General features: G+C 51.7%; 1 protein-coding gene across 16 annotated transcripts in view; it reads left to right on the top strand.

Moving 5' to 3' along the window:
* The window catches only part of MAST2 (microtubule associated serine/threonine kinase 2), a 219,630-nt gene extending 197,943 nt beyond the window's left edge, over positions 1-21,687 (top strand). For 9 of the 16 annotated variants that reach the window (XM_064589217.1, XM_064589221.1, XM_064589216.1 and 6 more), the window contains 20 exons: positions 2,636-2,845; positions 7,773-7,874; positions 8,867-8,999; positions 9,810-9,871; positions 10,141-10,226; positions 10,688-10,896; positions 11,928-12,066; positions 14,099-14,231; positions 15,014-15,179; positions 15,738-15,839; positions 16,092-16,214; positions 16,393-16,502; positions 16,830-16,984; positions 17,231-17,499; positions 17,608-17,805; positions 18,427-18,650; positions 18,830-18,952; positions 19,373-19,509; positions 19,624-19,817; positions 20,124-21,687. In XM_064589217.1, the coding sequence (XP_064445287.1) occupies positions 2,636-2,845; positions 7,773-7,874; positions 8,867-8,999; positions 9,810-9,871; positions 10,141-10,226; positions 10,688-10,896; positions 11,928-12,066; positions 14,099-14,231; positions 15,014-15,179; positions 15,738-15,839; positions 16,092-16,214; positions 16,393-16,502; positions 16,830-16,984; positions 17,231-17,499; positions 17,608-17,805; positions 18,427-18,650; positions 18,830-18,952; positions 19,373-19,509; positions 19,624-19,817; positions 20,124-21,631 (4,383 nt within the window). In that variant the 3' untranslated portion in view covers positions 21,632-21,687. The remainder of the gene's footprint in view (positions 1-2,635; positions 2,846-7,772; positions 7,875-8,866; positions 9,000-9,809; positions 9,872-10,140; positions 10,227-10,687; positions 10,897-11,927; positions 12,067-14,098; positions 14,232-15,013; positions 15,180-15,737; positions 15,840-16,091; positions 16,215-16,392; positions 16,503-16,829; positions 16,985-17,230; positions 17,500-17,607; positions 17,806-18,426; positions 18,651-18,829; positions 18,953-19,372; positions 19,510-19,623; positions 19,818-20,123) is intronic. The other 7 variants (XM_064589220.1, XM_045897791.3, XM_064589219.1 and 4 more) reach the window with 4 other exon arrangements.
* The last annotated feature ends 1,588 nt before the right edge of the window (positions 21,688-23,275 follow it).

The following is a 23,275-nucleotide window of genomic DNA, read 5'->3' as shown; positions in this document are numbered from 1 at the left end:
GCAGACTCCCTGCCAAGCAGGGAGCCCGATGCGGGACTCAATCCCGGAACTCCAGGATCATGACCTGAGCCGAAGGCAGTCGCTTAACCAACTGAGCCACCCAGGTGCCCACTAAATTGAATTTAAATGGAGAATTTGGGGGGGGCACCTGGGTGGCTCAGATGGTTAAGCGTCTGCCTTCGGCTCAGGTCATGATCCCAGGGTCCTGGGATCGAGTCCCACATCGGGCTCCCTGCTCCTTGGGAGCCTGCTTCTCCCTCTGCCTCTCTCTCTCTGTCTCTGTCTCTCATGAATAAATAAATAAAATCTTTAAAAATAAATAAATAAATAAATGAAGAATTTTTTTAAAAAGTTTAGGAGTGTGTAGTGTTTAAAATGCACCTCACATGTTTCCTCCTCCTCCTTATATGTATTAGGTATCGTATTGTCATTCTAGCATTGCATGTGTTTTGTATGCTTGTCTCCATCAATGTAAAGATGCACTGTTAGAGAAGATATATTAAGATTCCTTTCCTTCCACTCCCTCTCCCCTCCCCTGCTTCTCTCTCTCTCTCCACACAACACATACTTATGTGCACATATACTTAGATTCTCCACACAACACATACCTATGTGCACATATACTTAGATATGTGTTTATATATGCGGTTCTAGGTAGTTTCACATAAGCACTTTCACTACATGGCTAATTGGCCACTAGGCAATTTTGCTGTAAAAACTAAGGTCCCCCAAGACAAATGAAGGACATTTATTAAAAAAGGCATAATGAAAGAAAAAAACAAATAACAAAATTGAAAGACTATTGCAAAATACAGAATATTTTAATACTTTCAAAATGTATAGTGTAGATTCATGGTAAGACAGCACAAAGGACTGATTTTGTTTTGTTGATTGTACCTAAGCACTTATCTTCAAAGTCTTTTGGTCATAGCATTATACATTTTGGTTTTGCTTGTTGATTCATCTTCTTGCTTGGCATCACACTTTTTCTTTTTTCAAAAATTTCCTCCTTCCTTAAGAGAAGTATCAGTTTCTACATACGAGGGTAAGTATTTTTTTTTTTTAAAGATTGATTGATTTAAGAAAGAGCGAGCATGAGTGGGAGGGGCAGAGGGAGAGAGAGAGAATCCTAAGCAGACTCCAAGCCAAGCACAGAGCCCGATGCAGGCCCGATATCACGACCTGAGCTGAAACCAAGAGTCAGACACTTAACTGACTGGGCCACCCAAGCGTCCCACGAGGATACATATTTATAACTGAGCTTTGTATTGCATTGTGAAAGCCTTCCATGTTGTTCTTTGTCCTTGGCATATTGTCACATGTCCGTTTATAGACGTTCCAAATTTCTACGGGAAATGTAGGTTCAAAACTCTGAGCCACTGTATAGACTGTTATGAAGGCTAAGATTTATATGAAGAGTGGGAGTACTGCATCATTGGAGAAATGAAACCAAACTGTCAGATGAAACTATCAACCAGTTATTGTTTTCTTTTACAGCAAAATTGCCTTATGGCCAATTAGTTATGCAGTAAAAATGTGGCAAAAATTCTTATGGTGCAAATATCAGACACACACCCCTAAACAAACACTGGAAATCAGAAATTGCCACCTGGTGGCAAAGGAAAGAAGGCCAAGTCCTAGATAGGCAGTAGAAACTTGTTAACTGGTATAATTTATCGTTTGGCATGACTATGAAGTTAGGTCCCCAAGAAGCTTCTGAGCCAGACACCTGTTCTGCTCTTCTGAGGGTCCAGGTCCATGAGGAGGCAGGTTCACACCTTCAGTAAACACTCTCTGAGCATCTGCTTAGTCCACTTGGGTCCTAAGGTCAAGTAAGAGGATCCTGAGATAAATTCTCTCTGACATGAAATTCCCAGTACAGGGAAGTCTTTAAAAAGCAGCAGTGTCCATACAGTAAGTTTCTGCAGTTGTGAGGGCCAGCGGCAGCACAGAGGAAAGGAGGCCCCAGGTGGCCTGGAGGAATCAACGACTTCCCAGAGGAGAGACAGATGATGTGGGAACTGAAATTGGAAGGAATGCTAGGAGTTTGCCAGGCAGACCTGGCAGGTGAAGAAGCTACACACAGGGCACAGCATCAACAGGCCTGAGCCTGCATGCTGGGGGATGGGGGGGCAGCAACCACTTCCAGGTCCTCAGAGCAAAAGAGCACAGCCTCCAAGTAGTGAGGGGAGATAGACAAGGCCAGATGAGAGAGGGCCTTGACTATAATGTTTTTGTTCGTTTTAAAGATTTATTTATTTATTTTAGAGAGAGAGAGAGAGAGAGACAGTACACGAGCCCGGGGAGGGGCAGAGGGAGAGGGAGGAGAAGTAGACTCCCCACTGAGCGCAGAGCCCCTAGGGGGGCTCAATCCCACAACCCTGAGATCACACAACCTGAGCAGAAACCAGGAGTTGGACACAACCCACTGAACCACCCAGGCGCCCCTTGACCATGTTTTGATGTGACTTAAGGGTGATCTTGTCATATGTGTAGTTGTTGGGTTCCCCAAATGCAGCATCAGGACACCAGGATCACAGAGCGTATCCTTAGGCTATTAACAGTCGTTCGGGCTGAGCTCCCGACTGAGCTGCAACTAGAAGGGAAGTGTCACTTTTCCTGCTTTTATTTGCAGGCCACTGCGCAAATGGAAGAGCATCTTGCAGAATTCATTTCCTCTAACATGCCAGACAGTGTGCTGCCCTTGGCAGATGGAACCTTGAGCTTTATTCATCATCAGGTGATTGAGATAGCCCGAGACTGCCTGGATAAATCCCAGAATCGTCTCATTACATCACACTACTTCTATGAACTTCAAGAGAATTTAGAGAAACTTCTACAAGATGTGAGTATCCTTGTGCTAGAACTCTGGTACATCCTCCTTGAGGTAGTGGATTATTTATTCCAAGCTAAGATAAAGGCATTAGTGGTGTTTCCAGTCTTCTCGACCAGCTTGTCACCTCCTTGCTCATATGCAGGATGCACCCCCAAGGGTGGCGCTGATGGACTTGGTTCCTCCTCAGTCCCCTGCGTTACTAAGAGAAGTCTGTTTGGTATCAAAAGAACTCAGTTCTGTGGGCTTTTTTCTGATCCCACTTACTCTGCCTGAGGTTCCAACATTGGTAGTATTCATAAATATTTGACTGCATTTGTAACCCAAAGCCTAAAAGTGGCCCCAGGGGTGAGTTTTCTTCTAATGGAAATATTGGGGTAAGCAGAGCCTTCAGAATGGTTCTGCGCAGCCTGGGGGAAACTGGCTAGGGCTTGCACTCTGGGTTTTTCTGTTTCCTGACATTGTATTTACGTGGTGAGAAGTTTGCTAGTAGGGATTTAGGTGTTTAGAGACCTGATCCTCCCCAGTATGAAAAGACTTCTTGGGAAGCTAGAGATAAAGTAACCCAGAGATGGTCAAGACCAGAGTATTCAGTAAGGTGTTTTTTTTTTTTTAAGATTTTATTTATTTATGTATTTGAGAGCATGCTTGTACACGCGAGTGGTAGGGGAGGAGCAGAGGGAGGGGGAAAGAATCCCAAGCAGACTCTGTGCTGAGTGTGAGCCTGACACAGAACTCAACCCCAGGACCCCAAGATCATAACTGGAACCAAATCCAGGAGTCGGACACTCAACCAACTGAGCCACCCAGGCACCCCATACAGTGAGTTCTCAACCACTGCTTCCTGCTCTAGGGTTTGCTTTCCTCTTAGCCTCTACAATAAGGTGGTCAGTTGCCTTCCCCCCTCAAATCACAGTTGCCCCATATTACACCATTAGTACGAGTACAGTGGGGAGGACATGTGCCCCTGCATGTACTAGAGTATTTCCTAATCCAGACCCCTATTACCTCTGACACATGACCTTGCTCTGGTGTTGTACCAACTGAGCTGGACCCCAGGGCTATGATCAAACAGGACTTTAGTGTGTTAGTCTAGAAATTAGGAGTAGGGAGTTGTTTTGTTTTTAATTAGGGAACAGTTGAATCTAGAGAAAAGATGACTAAAGATGACCATGATTAGTGCTGTCAAATACTGGAAGATTTCTCATACATAATAGGTAGCAGATTGTTCCCTGTCCTCTAAAAGGCCTGTTAACCTAGTGGATAAGAGTTATAGTGAGGAAAGTTTTGATTTAATAGATGAAAAAGTGCTTCCTTCTACAAAAATGGTTTTTTTCTGATTTCAAGAGTAATGCTTAAATTCAAACATTGTGGAAATATTATTTTAGGCAAACTAAATTCTCATGCAAATCCCTGGCAGCTCTGTTTCTGTTCAAGAATAACTTTCTAACAGTGGATAAGAATCCAGGATTGTGGCATCAGGTAAAGGATCAAAGTGGAGTGACTTCCCAGGTTGCTTGTATATCTAAGACTGATTTTCTGAAATGCTAAAGTCAGAGCCTTGCCCAAAACCTTCAGGCATTTTCCCAGACTCATGGCCTCTGGGAGTAGTTTGGTTGGTGCAGTAAGAGCACTGAATACGGAGCCAGTGTGTTCATCTGTCCCCTAATTTGCTAGGCCCTGGGGATGCAGAAAAAAGCTCATTGCGGGTTCCACCTCAAGGAATTTGCTGTCGAGTGGGGTTACAGACCCATCAACAAGTGAAAAGAACACTTATCATTTCTTGAAGTGTACTGTGTGCCAGACACCACCCTGAGCCCTCTACAGGAATTATCTCACTTTTATGTATTACAGTGATTTCGATTGATGAGCACTGAATAGTAGAGGTCTGTTCTGAGCATAGTTCTGCGTGGAGAGTTCGGGAAAAGTTTGAGTCTTGACCAGTAGGTAGGAGTTCACCAGACCTAGGAAAAAGTTTTTTGTTGTTCTTTTTTCCTTTTTTTGTTTTCCGTGAAATTCATTGTTTCCACATTAAAAATTTTTTTGCGGGGAAGTGTTTTCTTTTTTAACCACATAGTGCCCAGGGTAGACCACCATCATAAGTCAGTAACATGTGAATTTTGAATAAATAAAAGCTACAAAGTCCAGGTTATATACAAATATTTTAGGCAATAATATTTACAAACCTGTGTACAACAAAACAAATGTAAACAATAAATGTAGCATGAGAATAATCAAAGGATACACAGGAACAACCACTTATGGTCAGTCTGCCCACCAGGAGCGGGCATTAGCCAGGCCCTGGAATCAGGCCACTCTGAGAGGTATAAAGGAACTAGGTGCATTCCAGGAATTGCAGATGAAGTAGGTGAAGGATGCCTGCAGGGAAGAGTTGGTAGATGAATTTGAAGCGTTAGAATGGGAGGGGCAAAGGCTAAAGTGTTGTGAGGAGCTTAGATTTTATCATGAAGGCAATAGGGAGATTATTGAATAGTTTTAATTTGGAAAATGGCATGGTAAGATTTACATTGAAAATATAATCACTATCATTTATCGAGCACTCAGTGCATACTAGACAATACATGATCTCGTTTAATTTATCTAATGTAATCTTCACAATACTGTAAGTAAGGTACTACTGTTCTCTAAATCTACAGATGAGGAAACCAAAGCTTTAAAAGAGGCTAGGTGAACCCAGTGTAACTCATTTCTTAGTAGCAGAGCTAGAACCCAAAACCAGGTTTGTCTTATTCCAGAGCCTGAGATCGTATTTCCAAACACTTCATCAACAAACATTGAAGTCAGCTATATAAGCGGCACTATGCTAGTCTTAGGGCGTAAGGGAAGAAAAAAAGACACAGTCTCTCTGTTCACAAGGCTCTACAGTGTAGCTGTAGACAACTAGTTATACAACAACATGTGGTACCATGTGGTATGAGCAAACAGAACATAGAAAAGGGAGCGGTTACTTCCTGTTCTTGTGTGTTTGGTCGGGGATGGGGTACAGGCAGAGGACTTAGAAGAGGGTTCACAGAGTTGATACTTGGGCTAAGTCTTAAAAGAATAAATGAGTTTCACCAAGTGCCAAGCTTCTCTCTTCATTTGATAACCATTTTTTTTTAAATGGTCCTCATTTGTTATTTTTCTTTCCTAACAACCTGTTCACTGCTCAGTCTTGTGCCTTCTACTTTCCCTTCCCACCATTCCTCTAAAGCTGTTCAGGCAGAAGTCACCAAGGAACAAACCAATCAATTGCCAAAGAGATCCTATGGCCTCTTTCCATCCTCATCTATCTTCACAAGTCTACAGAGCTCTATACCATGAGTATCTCTCCTGGACCTTTTTCCCCCGCTGGGGGTCATGACACTCTTCTCTCCAGTCTTACAGTCTTGCTGCCCCTTCACAAGTTCCTTCTCTGCCCATCTCTTAAATGCTGGTGTTTCATGTTGCTTAAGCAGGGCATCTGGCTGGCTCAGTCGGAAGAACACACGACTCTTGATCCCAGGGTCGTAAGTTCGAGTCCCATGTTGGGTGTAGAGATTATTAAAACAACAACAACAAAAAAACACTTAAAAAAAAATAGAAGTATTAAATGCTGGTGTTCTGCAAGGCAGTACCCTGTGCGTCGTTCTCCTCCTCCTTTCTTCACACTCTCCCTGACAGCTTCATCTCGTTCATTGTTGTCCGTACACTGAGCACGCCCACCTGGCTGTGTCCCTCCCTGTTCTCCTTAGCTCCAGATCAGTGTTGTAGCTGCTTCGAAAAAGACGCCTCCACTTTGACTTCCCAGATTGGTTAGTATTCTTTGGTTGCAAGTAATAGAGAGCCAGCTCAGAGTAGTTTAAGCAGGAAGGGGAAACTCATTACAAAGATGAAAAGGGTGGGTCTTTGAGAATTGAAGACAGGAATGCAGCCGGGCCCTAAGGGGCCAAAACCAGAAACCAGAACCTGTGGGAAGCTCAGGAAGTGGTCATTCTCCTCTCATGCTGTTTTTCTCTGTGCTGCTTTTCCTCTGTGTCTTTGGTGGATGCGGCCATCCCTTTTCACCTGACAGTTCTGCCACACTGGTATTAACAGTTGTCTTTCCGTCCATTTTTAAATTCATAGGAGAGTCATCCACACTGGTCAGCTGCTCGAGGTGGGATGGAACGGGCAGCCACACAATACAGAGGTAGCTACTAGACGTCAGAGCAGTTTCCATAAAAGAGAGAAAGGCTCCTGGGCTGGGTAAATACCCAAGAAAGTATCTAGCATAGGTACCTCCAACTCTGCACGTCCAAAACAGATCTTCTCCACCTGCCCTTACCTGAACTACTTATCTTCTTACAGCTCTTATTTCATTTGTGGGTTCACTGAAATGCCCCAAAAATTGTAGTTGCATTTCTCTTCTCTTCTTGCTGCTAGCCCCAGCGTCTACTCCCTCATCTACCTCGGAAATGGCCCCAGGCTGGCTGTTTCTGTCCATCCTTCCTGCTGGGGTTTATGGCTTTTTCATGCACGTCACCGCAGTAGGCCCTTAATGGATTTTCCCGCTTTTCTGCTTGCGCTCTTCCGTGTGCTGTCCACGCTACAGCCAGAGTGATCTTTCTAAAATACCTGTCGGGTCGCCTCCCTCCTGCTTTGAAGTCTTTCCATTCCTGACATTCTGCCTGGGTTGGGAAGTGATCAGTGAAAGCTCCCTTGAGAGTTGCCCCTTGAGCTGGGGTCTGGATGGAGGAACAGGGAAAGCCACGTGGCTCTGTGACATTCCCTGATGTCATGTAGTGTCCTAAAGCTCCCTCTCACCATGCACTGGCCTTCTCTAACTTCTTCATTTTGCAGAAGTCTCTGTACCACCCAGTTGTTGCTCCCCAGAGCCAGCTCTGCCCAGCCCTGTCCTGCGTTAGCCCAACTACGCTGTGCCAGTGGATTGCTTAACCAACCTTTGTCTTCTCTACAGGCTCATGAGCGCTCACAGAGTTCAGAAGTGGCTTTTGTGATGCAGCTGGTAAAGAAGCTGATGATTGTCATTGCCCGCCCGGCTCGACTCCTGGAATGCCTGGTGAGTGGACTCGCGGGAAGGTTGGGAGGTGGTGGGGCGCGGAGGGGAGGTATCCTGCTAACAGCAAAAGTGTGGTAGTCCTCGTTTAAACGTGACCTGCCAGCATGGGGGCCCAGGCGAGTTCCTGTGAGGAAAATGGCCGCCCCGAGGGGTATTAGCCTGGCCCCCTCACACCGAGCAGGCCCCAGGTGAGTTGGGCATCCGGGCGGTCAGGAGCACGGGCCAGTTCCGTTGGCATAAGTCAAGTCCTTCACTTGGTCGTGCGGCAGCACTTTACTGAGCACCTACTTTATGGCAGACACTGGGGACACAGAGTCCCTGATCCTAAGGTGCTCCCTCTGTAGTGCAGTCAGTCTTTTCGTGCCTCAGAGAGGAGGCATGGAGACATGGAAGTAACAGTTAGGATACTGCAGGCAGCGCTGTAGCTGAGTTAAGTCCAAGGTGTGACGAGAACAAGTCAGTGCCTCTCTGTGGGGCTTGATTTCCTCACGGAGGTCATAGAACCCTGGTGATAGCAGGGTTTAGCCCAGAGTGTGGCACTTAGTGGGTACTCAGTAAATGGAACCCTCAGTCTTCCATGCTCGGGGCAGACAAGGACTGCCGTGCCGTCCTCATGGCTCTCCAGCCGCTAGCAGAGGAGGCTCTCGGTAAATATCTGAGGGCAGGTGTGCGTGCGTGCGTGCGTGCGTGTGTGTGTGTGGCAGGAGGCTTTGGACCAGGTCAAGAGGCTGAGCTATCTTGAAACCAAAAGGTCTGGTTCTTATTGTTGGGAAGACAGCATCTGCTTAGGATGTCCAATCTGGAGCTGGCCTGGAAGGCGGCTTTGTCCCCGTTCTTATGATCTCTGAATCATGATGTTACTGGGTATTCGGGGGCAAGGGTGTCCAATCACAGAAAAAGTCCTGTCATCGTCCTCGGGGTATGTGCTGTAAAAACCAAAGAGGCCTTCACTTGCAGCCCTCACCACTGACTGCCTCTCTCCCCTGGTGCAGGAGTTTGACCCTGAGGAGTTCTACCACCTGTTAGAAGCAGCTGAGGGCCATGCCAAAGAGGGACAAGGGATTAAATGTGACATTCCCCGCTACATCGTTAGTCAACTGGGCCTCACACGGGATCCCCTAGAGGGTGAGCATGCTGCCTGGTGGCTGCAAACACGCCCCACAGCCAACGAGCTCTGACCGCAGGGAAGCCACTCGAAGAAGAGGCTTATATTGGACATGGACACGACGCAGCGTCAGGGGCCTCAGGGCTGCCAGAGAAACCCCGTCTTCTCTGTCATAATGCAGCCCCTCCTTCAGATTTGTTCACACCCGCCTGATATAACCCAACCCAGATTGCCATGAGCCCTGCTGGGTTGGATTTAAAACCTAATGTCAAAAGAGGCCAACAACAAAGGACCACAGTTTTCAAAAATGGTCACCTCCTCTGCATGCTTACCTCCCCTTCTGCCACCTTACCAGCCTTCCTGTGACTTGGGTGTGGTCCCGACCCCAGGCTTCAACAGATCTCTCCGTTCTTCAGGGCGTCACACTGCGCCCCTGCAGGAACCCTGGGCTTCTAAGTCCCTGGTCTCTATTCATCCACCGTCCCTGCTTCCCGACCCCACCGGTAAAGTGGGATAAGGACCAATAGCCCAACCTTGGGCCCTGTTTTCCAGGAATTGTCCTAAATTTGAGGGAAGCTTTTAAAAATTTGTCAGGCCTTGTGAATGGCACTGGGCTTCTAGAAATAGGAGTGGCAATATTATTTGGCAAACAAGTCCAAAAGCTGTGACTGCTCTGAGGCTGGAGCCACAGGACCGGATTTGCACCCCAGACTGATGCAGGAGATACGAATGCCTACCTTGCATGCACCTGTCGTGGGCTTTGAGTGGACTGTTGAGATGCCTGACATTGCTGCGCACACCTTTCTCTTGTGCCCTTGCTTTGTTTCTAGAAATGGCCCAGTTGAGCAGCTATGACAGTCCTGACACTCCAGAGACAGATGATTCAGTGGAGGTAAAGACCTGGAGCTTCTGCCCCAATCCCAGAGGCTGGGCCCTATGAAGCAAAGGGCCAGAGTCCTCTCTGAGAGGACATCTGAGGGCGGGATGGAGGAGTGGGCCGTTGCACCTACTATCTCCGAAGTCACTCAGCTCCTGCATCAGGAAGAATGGGTGGGGGCTGCAGCAGGACTAAGAGCTGAGCTGATGCTGGGGCTCCAGCTTCCCCAAGCATGTGGGCTCTAAGATGCATGCTTGCCTCCTGCCTTTGTGCTTGTCTTCTAGGGCCGTGGGGCATCTCTGACATCTAAAAAGACACCCTCTGAGGAGGACTTCGAAACTATTAAGCTCATCAGCAATGGCGCCTATGGGTAAAGGCAGGGGTGAGGGTGTGGCCAGGACTGGAGCTATGTCAGCCCTTGGGCTCTTCCTTCTAGAACCGTATGATACCTACTCCTCTGGGCAGCAGATGCCTTAGGATAGACCCTCTCCCTCCCAAGGCCTCCTGGAGAGACAGGAGTTGTTTCCTCTGACATCTGAGCATTGTTCCTTTCCCAGACAAGGTCCCCACTCCTCTTGGTAGTACTCCTCCTCTCGCTGAACTCTGGGGAAGGGTTGAACTGTGTCCTCAGGACTTGGTGTATTGGGAAATTGAAGAGTTCTGTGGGCAGGAGGCCCAGATCCTTCTCATCGATAAGCTCACCCCTGCTTCTTTGGTCTGTGCGTTTATAAGATGGGATAGGAGGCAGTTTGGACACCCCAGCTCTGGGTGGTGTGGAGCACAGCCCAGGTGCTAAGGGCCCATGGGAGATGGGATGGGCTGTGTTTCCAGGGCTGTATTCCTGGTGCGGCATAAGTCCACCCGGCAGCGCTTTGCCATGAAGAAGGTCAACAAGCAGAACTTGATCCTTCGGAACCAGATCCAGCAGGCCTTCGTGGAGCGTGACATATTGACTTTTGCCGAGAACCCCTTTGTGGTCAGCATGTTCTGCTCCTTTGAGACCAAGCGCCACCTGTGCATGGTGATGGAGTATGTTGAAGGTACTGGGGGGGAAAGGCGGCCTGGCATGGAGGCCAAGGCACAGTGTGAGGCTTAGCCCTGAGCTGGGACCAACAGCTTTGTATAGGGGTGACATTTCAGGGCCCAGCTTGCCAATCTCTCTTTGGCATTGGTTTTTTGCCTTAGGATCTCAGAGACCATTTGGCCACAGTGGGCACAAGGCTCCCTGCCCCTCAAAGGGAGAGGCTTCTGGAGTAGTAGCTGCCATGAGGCCGCCATGTCAGGTGCAAAGAGAGGCATTCTGGGACAAGATGTATCTGCCCAACAGCTGTAGAATCCTGCACCCCAAAGCCTGGATGGTCTCTACTGCTGGTGCCAGGCAGGACCAAAGGAGGTAGCAGAGCCACACAAGCCCAGGGTTGCATGCTGGGAGGACTGCATCTGGACCCTCAGGAAAAAAAGGAATGCCATTGCCCTGACTGATGGCTTGTGAAGGGGACACCCCTTGAGACCACACAAAATGCTCTGGGGATGGAGTCGAAGAGCATCCTGGGGCCCCCCTGGGGAGAGACGGCAGCTTTCCCAGTGACCTTCACTCTTCCCTTCGCACTGCTGGGTACAGCTTCCAAAGATATTTGGCCTAAGTCTTGAAGTTGAAACTGAACAAAACTCTCCTTTTCATCCGGAGAGTACGTGCTGGGAGTTTACAATGTTGCCTTATTCAAAAACCAAAGGATAGCCAACAGGAAGGACATAAGTGGACAAATGTTGGAGTCTCAGGCCGATGGACTCCCACCCTGAAATAACTTCGCGCTACCCCTACCAGTCCCCTCACAGGCATGGAGGCCCGGGTTCCTACCCTCTCTGGCCTGAACGATGGCCTTGACAGCCATTGGCAGATTCGCTTCCACCTACACCTCTCCACTCTGTGTGCCCCCCATACCACAGCGGGAGGGCTAGACTCCCAGCCTCTAGCACCAGGGGTTTCCCCGAGGCTTCAGAGACCTAAGCCTGAGACCGTCCTGACGAGGGAACTGGGTCCTTCCTTCATGGTGTCCTGGGCTTGTTACAGGAGGAGACTGTGCCACTCTGCTGAAGAACATCGGGGCCCTGCCTGTGGACATGGTGCGTCTGTACTTTGCGGAGACCGTGCTGGCCCTGGAGTACTTGCACAACTACGGCATTGTGCACCGTGACCTCAAGCCTGACAAGTATGCCCACTCTCGGGGCCCCGGCCCAAGGTCTCCCTCTTGGGTCTCTAAATAAGTGGAGGCAGACACAGCATGTTTGAATCGATCCCAGAATGGCTGCTAGAAAACAGTGCTCATGTGGGTGTCTGTCTAGGCCTAGAACTCCAGCCCCTGACCACCCCAGATGCAAAGCCGGTTGCCAGCGAGTCTGGCCGGGGCTTCGTAAGGCCTCAGTGACATGGAAGAGCCACTGAGGAGCTCAGCTAAAGAAACCAAGCCGGAGAGCGTCAGCACCATCTAGTAGAGGCCGAACAAGGGTTCTCACATTTGCTGACGTCCCTGGGCCAAGCACTATGATCTGGGCTGTAAGATGGTCCCTGACCTATAGAACTTCAGTGTGGGACACAGAACTATCTGAGTATAGGCTACTTCTCAGAAGGCATTAGTCAGATGGGGAAAGGTGGGAGGAGCTTTCTAAAGCCAGGAAGCAAGATTTGCAAAAGGCACACAGGTATGAGAGCACGGGACCCTGGAACTACAAATAGTACATTATGTGGAGACTGGGATCTTTAATTGGTCATAGTAGTAAGAGATAAGGCTGGAGAGATAGGCAGGGAGCAGATCTCCAAGGGTCTTTTTGTTAGGTTTGGATTTTATTTTAAAGGATCCTAGTGAGTCGTCAAAGGGCCTGTTAGCCAGAGGTATGATAGAATGACACGCCCAGATTTTGGTTTAGGCTTAGAAAGATCACTCTGCCAGTGGAAAGATGGTGAGGCTGTTGCAGGAGACCGGACCGAACCAGCCATGCCTGCAGGATGCAGAAGAGAGGGGAGACCGTTAGGAAGTAGAAAGGAAACCTAAAGGTGGGGGAGGGGTGCGTGGGAGAGAAAAAAGGAGCAGAGTCTGGGCTATCTTCCAGATTTCCAGCTCAGGACTAGTGCATGGGGATAAGCCTCTGTCATGGAAAATGGCTTTGACACTAGACAGACCAGAGTTCAAATGACCACTTGTTAACTCTGTGAGCTTGGATCTGTTAATTAAACCTCTGAGACTCTTGTCCCCCCCGCCTTTTTTAAAGATTTTATATATTTATTTGACAGAGAGACACAGCAAGAGAGGGGACACAAGAAGGGGGAGTGGGAGAGGGAGAAGCAGGCTCTCCGCAGAGCAGGGAGCTCGATGTGTGGGGCTCAGTCCCAGGACCCTGGGATCATGACCTGAGCCGAAGGCAGACGCTTAACGACTGAGCCACTCAGGCGCCCCTGTTCCTCCCCTTTAAAATGGGGATAATAACACCTACTTTTTCTGTTAGTTACTCTGTTGTAAGACCTTTCAGGAGCCAGAGTATCTTTATAAATAATCAAGTACTTCTCAGAGAGCTCAGAGGTAACAGAAATCATTTTCTGAGAAGAGTACCAATTAGGAGGTGTGTGTGACTCTGCTTTGGACAGGTTGAGTTCACGGTGCCTGGAAGACATCTGGGCAGTTAGTAGGCATGGAGCTCATAAAGAAAGTCAGATGCTGATTTGGAAATCAGAATAAAGGGGTGGCAGGGTGAAGCCTTTGTCATGAAATGGAATGACTCAGTCAGGGTATGTGACGGGAAGGAGACCATTTCCTGTGAGCTCTTATCTCTGGTTTCTCCCAACCAGTCCTTCTTTAAAACCAGCTGTGGGCACAGCACAAAATTATGCGTCCCTTTCCCCTCTCCCTGAGCCTGGGTATTGTGAGCCACCCAGGTGAGGAGAGCCTCGGGCTGAGGCTGATTGCTGCTGGTACCTGCCCGCAGCAAAGAATACGGTTGAGGGCAGTAAACGGTAATGAATTGGGGGAATGGGCAAGAGGCAGGTGAGTTGCTTGTGCAGAATGCAGGACTCACAAAGCCAGAGATGCCTTTTCTTTCACAGCTGCCTGGCTCCCGGCTGAAGCTACCCTGCTTAAGTCCCACAGGAAACCTATAAAAGCCTGAGTGGGAAAATTTGGCATGTACTAAAATCAGCACTCTTGGAAAACCAGGAAATAACCCCACACTTCTGTGTCTCTGACTTCCCAGCCTCCTGATTACATCCATGGGGCACATCAAGCTTACTGACTTTGGCCTTTCTAAAATTGGCCTCATGAGCCTGACAACAAACTTGTACGAGGGCCACATTGAAAAGGATGCCCGGGAGTTCCTGGACAAGCAGGTAAGGAAGAATGGTTGAGACCTTGTGTGTTGAGGTCCAGACTTTAGAATATGTGGTGAGGGGCCACATACTTAACCCTGTAGCTACATGTTGAGACTGGGAGCTCCTATCTTTTCCGCCTTTTGGCTCCAGGGAGGCATTGAGGTAAGGGAGCATATTTGGAAAACGGGGTGGGGCTCAAGAATCATAGTGGATATAAAATCCGAAATCATTTTCTTCCTTGGGGTTTGGAGAAAATAGGTCATATAACCATTGTTACTCTCTGAGACTAACATGAGATTAGTCCTGAGCCTCCTAGCCTCAGTCAAGGGCAAGGCTCTTCTGGAGTCTGTTGTTCTTGGAACACGGCTCCAAGTTTCCACCAGGCTGTGGTCCAGCTTCCTGAGAGTAGCCTCTAGATGTTCCCTGATTTGACAGTTCAGATGGTAACTGTTTGCAAGTCCCTGTGAGTAGTCATGTGACTGTCGGGGCTGTCCTTTGAGAGACTGGAGGGCAGAGGCCAGTTTTGGGAACTAGATGCCATAAAGAGGTGTTGAGCGCTCAGGGGGTGGTTGTTCCAGGCTAGAATTATATGTTTTGGTTAATTGGGAAGAACATAAACTCACCCCACCAACAGTTCCAAGTCTGATACCCTGGGTTCCTGTTGATCTTGCTCTTTAACCAAAGTAAGCTGAGTCTTCATTCAGAGATTTCTCCAGAGGTGGGACCATCCCTACCCCTTCAGCCATGATGCCAGTGAGCTGCCTCAGGAAGCTGAGGTAGCCTGGCTTCTGTGTGCCCAGGTATGCGGGACCCCGGAGTACATCGCGCCTGAGGTGATCCTGCGTCAGGGCTATGGGAAGCCGGTGGACTGGTGGGCCATGGGCATAATCCTGTATGAGTTCCTGGTGGGTTGCGTCCCTTTCTTTGGAGATACTCCGGAGGAGCTCTTTGGGCAAGTGATCAGTGGTAGGTACCATCACCCAGGCACCCTGGGGAGACAGAGTCTGGATCCACAAATATGATTTATGCATGCACCTGTGAGGCTTATGTTGTGAATTCGTGTGTGTGTGTGTGTGTGTGTGTAGTATGCTTGCCTCTTAGATGTGTGTGTGTGTGTGTGTGCACGCGTGCATGTACTCTGTCACCCGGGGCTTGTTCTGATTGAGTTTATGTCTCCCCCATGTGGGCGTGAGTGTGCCTGTGGTGTGCGTGTCCTGTGAGTATGAGGTTGTGTGTGTGTGAGTGTGCTGGTGTCTGAAGTGTAGAATCAGGCTGAGCTAGAGCTTCAGGACAGGGAGTCCTGGATCACAGGATGGGCCATGGGTGAGCGGGTGTGAGACCCCCTAGGAGGACAGGAACCTATAGAACTTAAGGAGTTGGCTTTCAGGGGCTCTGGGCTGGGCCCTCTATGCCTCCCTCCCCATATCTTATCCTAGAACCTTCCTCTTTATGACCCCACTCTGCCTGCAGCCTCTGAGACCCTCTTCTAACCCACTCCTTCCCTCTTTCCCCCCAAATCTTCAGATGAGATTGTGTGGCCTGAGGGGGATGATGCTCTGCCGCCAGATGCCCAGGACCTCACCTCTAAACTGCTCCATCAGAACCCTCTGGAGAGACTGGGTACAGGTAGGACCGGCCCCACTGACCTTTCTCACAACTTGGAAGAGGGAGATTGAGTCTATGCATCCGGAAAGCTCAGGCTTCAGGTGTGGGCAGTGCATGTGATCCTGAGACTGCCCTGCTCTGAGCCCAAGAAGAGAGGTGCTGGAGCTGAGGCCCTCAGGACTGGCCTCTGAGGTCTGGCTTCTCACCAGATCTGCTGGTCTGGACTCCGCGTAGCACATCCCGCGCCCTTGCTCACGCCCTTCCTGTCCACAGGCAGTGCCTCTGAGGTGAAGCAGCACTCATTCTTCACCGGCCTGGACTGGACAGGACTTCTTCGCCAGAAGGCTGAATTTATTCCTCAGCTGGAGTCAGAGGATGATACCAGCTACTTTGACAGTAAGGCCACTGGTGGGACGGGGAGGAGTGGGGATCCTCTCTGTTTGCCCAGAAACACCTGTGCACCCTGAACTTGGCATTAGGAGCAACTTCTCCAGGCCCTCTGAGGTCTGATAAGGGTCAAAAGGAGGCACCACCAGGGGCCTCTGAAGGGACCTGTCCTGTGTGTCTGATCCAGCCCGCTCAGAGCGCTACCACCATGTGGACTCAGAGGACGAGGAAGAAGTGAGTGAGGATGGCTGCCTGGAGATCCGCCAGTTCTCTTCATGCTCTCCGAGGTTCAGCAAGGTGCGACAGAACAGGCCTAGGCTGGGCAGAACAGGAGGACTGGGAGAAGAGGGCCTGTCAAGGGCCATGGCTGGGGGGCAGGTGGGGAGAGCAGGTGACGGGGCTGCCCCTAGGAAAAGAGGAAGAAAGGGCTGGGCCTGCCTATGACAGAGACTGCAAGAAGCACTCCAGGCCCCCTCAGTGGAAGAGCTGCTTCCTCAAAGATTCACCTGGGGTGGAGGAGGGAAGGGCAGAACTGGTTCCAATTCCTGGGTGTCAGGTGCCAAGGATACTTCTGGGAGGTGAGGCTGCTGGGGCCTGTCCCCAGCACAGCCTCTGTGCCCACAGGTGTACAGTAGCATGGAGCGGCTCTCGCTGCTCGAGGAGCGCCGGGCACCGCCCCCGACCAAGCGCAGCCTGAGCGAGGAGAAGGACGACCGCTCTGACGGCCTGGCAGGGCTGAAGGGCCGAGACCGGAGCTGGGTGATTGGCTCCCCTGAGATGTGAGCACCCAGAACTCCCCTGGGGCGGGCAGCACAGCCATCCGTCAGGTGTTGTAGGTCATGGGCGAGATCCAGATGCGGGGCGGAGCGCTGGTGGCAGTGAGCGGGGGGCCTCAAGCACAGCTTCCAGAGGAGTGTCTGAGGGAAGAAGTTCTGTGACTTATAACCCTTGTGAGCTCCTACGGAAAGCCTGGGCTGGAGGAGGGAGACCGCCTGCCTGTCTCACCTGGGCCTGGTGTCTCATAGATTGCGGAAGCGGCTGTCGGTGTCCGAGTCATCCCACACAGAGAGCGACTCGAGCCCTCCGCTGACAGTGCGACGCCGCTGCTCAGGCCTCCTGGATGCTCCCCGCTTCCCTGAGGGCCCTGACGAGGCCAGCAGCACCCCCAGGAGACAGCAGCAGGAGGGTACATGGCTTCTGACAGCCCCTTCTGGAGAAGGGCTATCTGGGCCAGTGGAGCGGCGGCTGAAGCTAGATGAGGAGCCCCTTGGCCAGAGCTGCGGTCCCAGCCCAGGTGTGGCCCAGCAGGTGGCCAGAGGGCCTGCAGTGGAGGCAACTGCAGGCAGGCAGGGTGGGGAGGCTCGGCGGCATTGCAGGTTTCATTGCTCACTTGGGCCCACAGCGGTGGAGACTCGAGGAGGCCGTGGGACCCCACAGCTGACCGAGGGAGCCACAGCCAAGGCCATCAGTGACCTGGCGGTGCGCAGGGCCCGCCACCGGCTGCTCTCCGGGGACTCTGTGGAAAAGCGCACCACTCGCCCCATCAGCAAAGTGATCAAGTCTGCCTCAGCCACAACCCTGTCCCTCCTCATTCCTGCAGGTAGGGCCCCCAGGGAACTAGGATAAAACTCGCAGGAAGGGCCGTGGAGTCTCTGTGGGTCTATAGCAGGGGTCTGCACGTGGCAGCTGTGTCTGTGCCTTGTGCCTCAAGGAGCGGGAACTCGAGAGGCTGTGTGTCATGGCTGCCCCCGTGTTAGGAGGTGAGAGGTCTGTAAGGGTGTACAGTGGTGTCAGGTTGCCCTGTGCACATGCCACAGGGCAGGACGGCACCGGGTGACGAGTGCCAGCTCTGAGGCAGAGAGCTTACATTCAAATCCTGGCTCCATCACCAAATGGCTCCTGACTTTGACAAAGTTGCTTAACCTCTCTGAGTCTCAAGTTCCTCATCAAAAAACTGGTGGTAGCTCGTAGGGCAATTGAGATGTTTGAATACGTACGGGGGTACAAGGACACCCTCAGGGCTAGCTGCCGTTGCCTCCTGGGGAGGGTCTGGGCACATGAGGAGCTTGGCTGCTCCAAGTCTGTGGGGAGGACGTCCCTGGGCCTAGGCTCTGCCTGTGGCTACAGCTGCCTGGGATCAGCAGCCTGGATGGGGCTGGGCTGGGAGCATGGCCAGCCCGGGGTCCTCTGACCTGCTCAGTCCTGTCTTTTCCTTCTCCAGAACACACCTGCTCTCCACTGGCCAGCCCCATGTCCCCACATTCCCAGTCATCCAACCCATCATCCAGGGATTCTTCTCCAAGCAGGGACTTCCTGCCAGCTCTCAGCAGCTCAAGGCCCCCCATCATCATCCACCGAGCTGGCAAAAAGTATGGCTTCACCCTGCGGGCCATCCGTGTCTACATGGGTGACTCGGACGTCTACACTGTGCACCACATGGTGTGGGTATGTTTATCTCCCATTTTCATCACTCCTCCACCTTCCCCTCACCAGGGCCTGTCTGTCCCTGCTTCTGTCCCTGCCCACACTATCCTCAGGGGCCCAAGGAGGGTGGGTCCCAGCAGCACCAGGCCCCACACTTCACGCTCAGGCCCAGGCTGAGGACTGTTATCTCCCTGGGGCAGCACGTGGAGGATGGAGGTCCAGCCAGTGAGGCGGGGCTTCGTCAGGGGGACCTCATCACTCATGTCAACGGGGAGCCTGTGCATGGGCTGGTGCACACAGAAGTGGTGGAGCTGATTCTGAAGGTTAGTGCTGGGTGTGCTGCCTCTCTGGTCCCCAGAGGACTCCTGCCTTGTGAGTCTGTGACTGGCCATAGGGGAGTGGGAGAGTTGGGCACACGTGGCACTGAGGACAGAGGCACCCAACACAGGGGGTTTTCACTGGAAAGCAACATCTTCACTGACCAAGGCCCAGGCATCCTTCTGAGCCATGGACAGGACTGCAGAACAAGGCAGATGAGCCTCTTCTCTACCTTCTCAACCCCAAACTGCCCAGGCTCCACTTGGAGCCATTTCCTAATCCGCGAAGAGGGAAGGAAGGCCTGTGGTTCAGACTTGTTAATGCAGGGGCAAAAGCTAGAGCTGTGGTGTCGCCGTGCCCGAGGGTAAGGGCGGGGGCAAGAATATGCTCACTACCTTAGCTTGGGTTCACGCTCTGTTCCCCAGAGTGGAAACAAGGTGTCTATTTCAACAACGCCCTTGGAGAACACATCCATTAAAGTGGGGCCAGCTCGGAAGGGCAGCTACAAGGCCAAGATGGCCCGAAGGAGTAAGCGGAGCCGGGGCAAGGATGGGCAAGAAAGGTGAGCCAGACTGAGCCACCTGGGTGGCTAGCATGTGCTGGGGACCCTGGCCACTGGGCCCAGTATATGCTGTGCCCTGTGCCCCAGCTCAGCCCTTGACCCTTGTTTCTGCAGCAGAAAAAGGAGCTCCCTGTTCCGGAAGATCACCAAGCAGGCATCCCTGCTCCACACCAGCCGCAGCCTTTCCTCCCTTAACCGATCCTTATCATCAGGGGAGAGCGGGCCAGGCTCTCCCACACACAGCCACAGCCTTTCCCCCCGATCTCCCACTCAGGGCTACCGGGTGACCCCCGATGCTGTGCATTCAGGTATGAAGTGCTCCCTGCAGATCGCAGAGACAGCCCCTGGGAGGTGGGAAAGAGCCTAGGCCCTCTGTGCTGCTCTGTGGCCCCACTCTGAAACTCATTCACCTTACCCCCTGAAAGACCCAGCAGTCTTAGGGAGGAGGGGGCGGGGGTGGAGAGGACCTTATTTCTGTAGCTTGGGCTCTGGATCCCTGCTGGGGTCGCCTTGATCCTGGGACATTCCAGGGCTAGCCCTGTCTTGCCCCTCAGTCACTTCTATCAGCTAACATTGCTCTGCCTTTTCCTGTGTGTCTGTCTGTGTGTGCACAGTAGGAGGGACTTCGTCACAGAGCAGCTCCCCCAGCTCCAGCGTGCCCAGTTCTCCAGCCGGCTCTGGGCACACACGGCCCAGCTCCCTGCACGGCCTGGCGCCCAAGCTCCAGCGCCAGTACCGCTCTCCGCGGCGCAAGTCGGCCGGCAGCATCCCACTGTCACCCCTGGCCCACACCCCTTCCCCACCGCCAGCAGCTTCACCCCAGCGCTCCCCATCACCCCTGTCTGGCCATGGAGCCCAGGCCTTGCCCGCCAAGCTTCACTTGTCGCCTCCTCTGGGCAGGCAGCTCTCACGGCCCAAGAGTGCGGAGCCGCCCCGCTCACCACTGCTAAAGAGAGTACAGTCCGCTGAGAAACTGGCAGCTGCGCTTGCTGCTTCAGAGAAGAAGCTAGGCACTGCTCGAAAGCATAGCCTGGACCTGCCCCACCCCGAGCTGAAGAAGGAACCGGCACCCAGGGAAGTCAGCCCTCTGGAGGCGGTCGGGACCAGGAGTGTGCTGTCTGGGAAGGGGGTGCTGCAGCCTTCTCCCTCATGGGCCCTCGGCACCCTCCGACAGGACCGGGCTGAACGGCGAGAGTCCCTGCAGAAGCAGGAAGCCATCCGTGAGGTTGACTCCTCCGAGGATGACGCCGAGGAGGGGCCCGAGAACGGCCAAGGTGTACAGGAGCCCAGCTTGGCACCAAGCCCGGCAGTGGGCCGGGTGCCCCCCCTCGCAGGAGCAGGAGAGGGTGAGGAAGAGGATGCCTTCTCGTCCAGGGGTCCCCAGAGTCAGGGCCCGGTGGTCCCAGGCCTATTGACAGAGGTCACGCTGAAGCCTCCCAGAATGGAAGGCCCTAGTGTCCCCCAGAGGAAGCTTGGGATCCCACAAGCCTTTGAGGAGGCTGCCAGCTCCTCATCAGCGGCCCCCAGCCTACGTAAGGCTGGCCGCACAGAGCCCATCCCTCCTGAAGGCTGCTGGAAGGCCCAGCCCTTCCACACCCAGGCACTAACAGCACTTTGTCCCAGCTCTTCAGGACTTATCCCCACCAGTCGCTCTGCTGCCACCTCCACCTCTGGAGAGCCAGGCCCATGGTCTTGGAAATTTCTTATCAAGGGTGCAGACAGGGCATCCCCAAGCAGAAAGGCAGCAATGGAAGGTGGGATGGCCAGCTCCCAGGATTTGGAAACCATAACTCCAGCCCACCCTGAGAACCTGTCTCCCAGACAGGAGGGGAAGTCCTGGCCACCTGGTGCTCCTGGGCTGGTCCATCCACCTCCTGAGTTTCCCCACCAGAGCTGGCTGTGGGAGCCCACGGGTGCACAGAGAGAGAAAGAGGAGCCAGCCCTGGGCATCACCGAAGTGCCTGATGCCTCAGGTGACAGGAGGCAGGACGTTCCATGCAGAAGCTGCCCCCTCACCCAGGAGCCTGGGCCCAGCCTACTCCGGAGGGGCCGAGAGCCAGGGGCCCCTCAAAAGCATCAGGACTTGGCATTGGTACCTGATGAGCTTTTAAAGCAAACATAGCCATTGTTTGCCATTTCTTGCACTCAGACCTGTGTAATACATGCTCTTGGAAACCATCTTTGTCTTTTGCTTCGTTCTTTCAGTCAACACAAATGTAACTCAAGGTCTTTGTTGCTGCTGGGAATACAGTGGTGAATAACACTTTCCACTGTCAGGGGAGGGTTACCTAGCCCAAGTTGGCTTCCCAGAGACTATGACATCTGAGCTCAAACCTGAAGAACAGATGATAGGTAGTAGTTTGCTGGGTTAGAAGAGTGGGGATTAGTCCGAATATCCAGGCAAAGAGTACAGCACCTACCATATATCTGGTATATTCAAGAAACTGAAACCAAAGTGGAAATGGGTCTAGTGAGTTAGGCAAGGGCCATATTTAATGATACTTACAGTTTAGACTTTCTGTCGGTGATGGGGAACCATGGAAGACCACGTAGCAACTAATAGCTCTGCTTTATAGAGGAGGGAAACTCAGGTTTTCAGATAGTAACATAGCTTGGGCAGAACTAGGATTAGAACCTAGGTCTTTCTGGACTCCAGAAACCACCTTTATCTTCTTAGTTGGAGTGCTTCGTAGCCAGAAAATGAGTAAAAAAGATGGAAGGAGGTGGAGTTAAACTTGGAATATATTTGAGGTACTTGATGGACATCCAGAAGGTAACTGGATGCATGGGCCTGGAACTCAATAGGAAAATCTAGACTGAAGATAGAAATTTGAGAGCCATCAATGTATCAATAGTGGTACACTGAGGAACACTATCATTTAAGTCAAAGAAGACTTAGAAGCATCTAGAAAAGAGTCCTAAAATCCAAGAGAGGGAAGAGTTTTGAAATGGATGGAGAAGTTACTTGTTAAAATGTTGAAGGCCCACTTAAGATGAAAATACAGAATTGCCTTAATGTTTGTAGTCATTGAACCCTTCCTGGGCTTTTGTCAGGCAGGCCTTACCAATGGAGGTGGACATCGCTGAGGCGGACACCTCAGCATTGGCAGGTGGGTGAGTGGATGGTGTGGGAGCGGGGAGGACATCTATGGGACCATTGTGTTGGAGGAGTCAGGAGATGGCATCACAGGGGCAGGAGAAGGGCTGTGATGGAATACCTCCATGGTGATGCAGGACTTTTCAAACTGTGGTGTTGCACTAACTGTCCCATAATCCAATGCTTAGGTTTGAAAGAGAGGCGTCCAGAGGCCTGGAGACAGGGTGCGGGGGATGCCTCAGGGCCACTGGCTGGGGGCCTCCTGCACCCCGCAGCCTCTGTAACCTTGCATGGAGAAAGCTGTGGCCGCCAGAGGGCGTGCCCTGCCCATGGCCCATCTACAAGTAGATGTCTGGCCCCTTAGCCTTCAGTCCCTTCTTGAACTCACTTCTTCCTTCAGCCGTTCACTGGCAGCAGACCCTCAGCCAGCCTGTACTGGATGCTGGGAACACAGGTAACTGGTTGCTTTGGGGAGCCTCCCACGTTTATCAGGATCTGGTTAGAAGCACCATAGCAAAGGTGAAGGAGGTGGGGTAGGCACATCTTGCAACAGTTCCTGTGAGAAAGGAATTGCCCCCTTAGGGAGTTGGAAATGGGGGGTGGGGAGGTGGGGGAAGGAGGAGGCACAGAGATGCTAAGCCTCCTGTAAACCATAGGGCAGCTGCCCCA

The sequence above is a fragment of the Mirounga angustirostris genome, unplaced genomic scaffold (assembly GCF_029215605.1).
Source record: "Mirounga angustirostris isolate CCGP_5_RB_7025 unplaced genomic scaffold, mMirAng1.0.hap1 SCAF_4, whole genome shotgun sequence".
In the NCBI taxonomy this organism is placed as follows: Eukaryota; Metazoa; Chordata; class Mammalia; order Carnivora; family Phocidae; genus Mirounga; species Mirounga angustirostris.
Note: the sequence above shows the minus strand (reverse complement) of the source record. Positions and strands in the feature narration are given on the sequence as shown.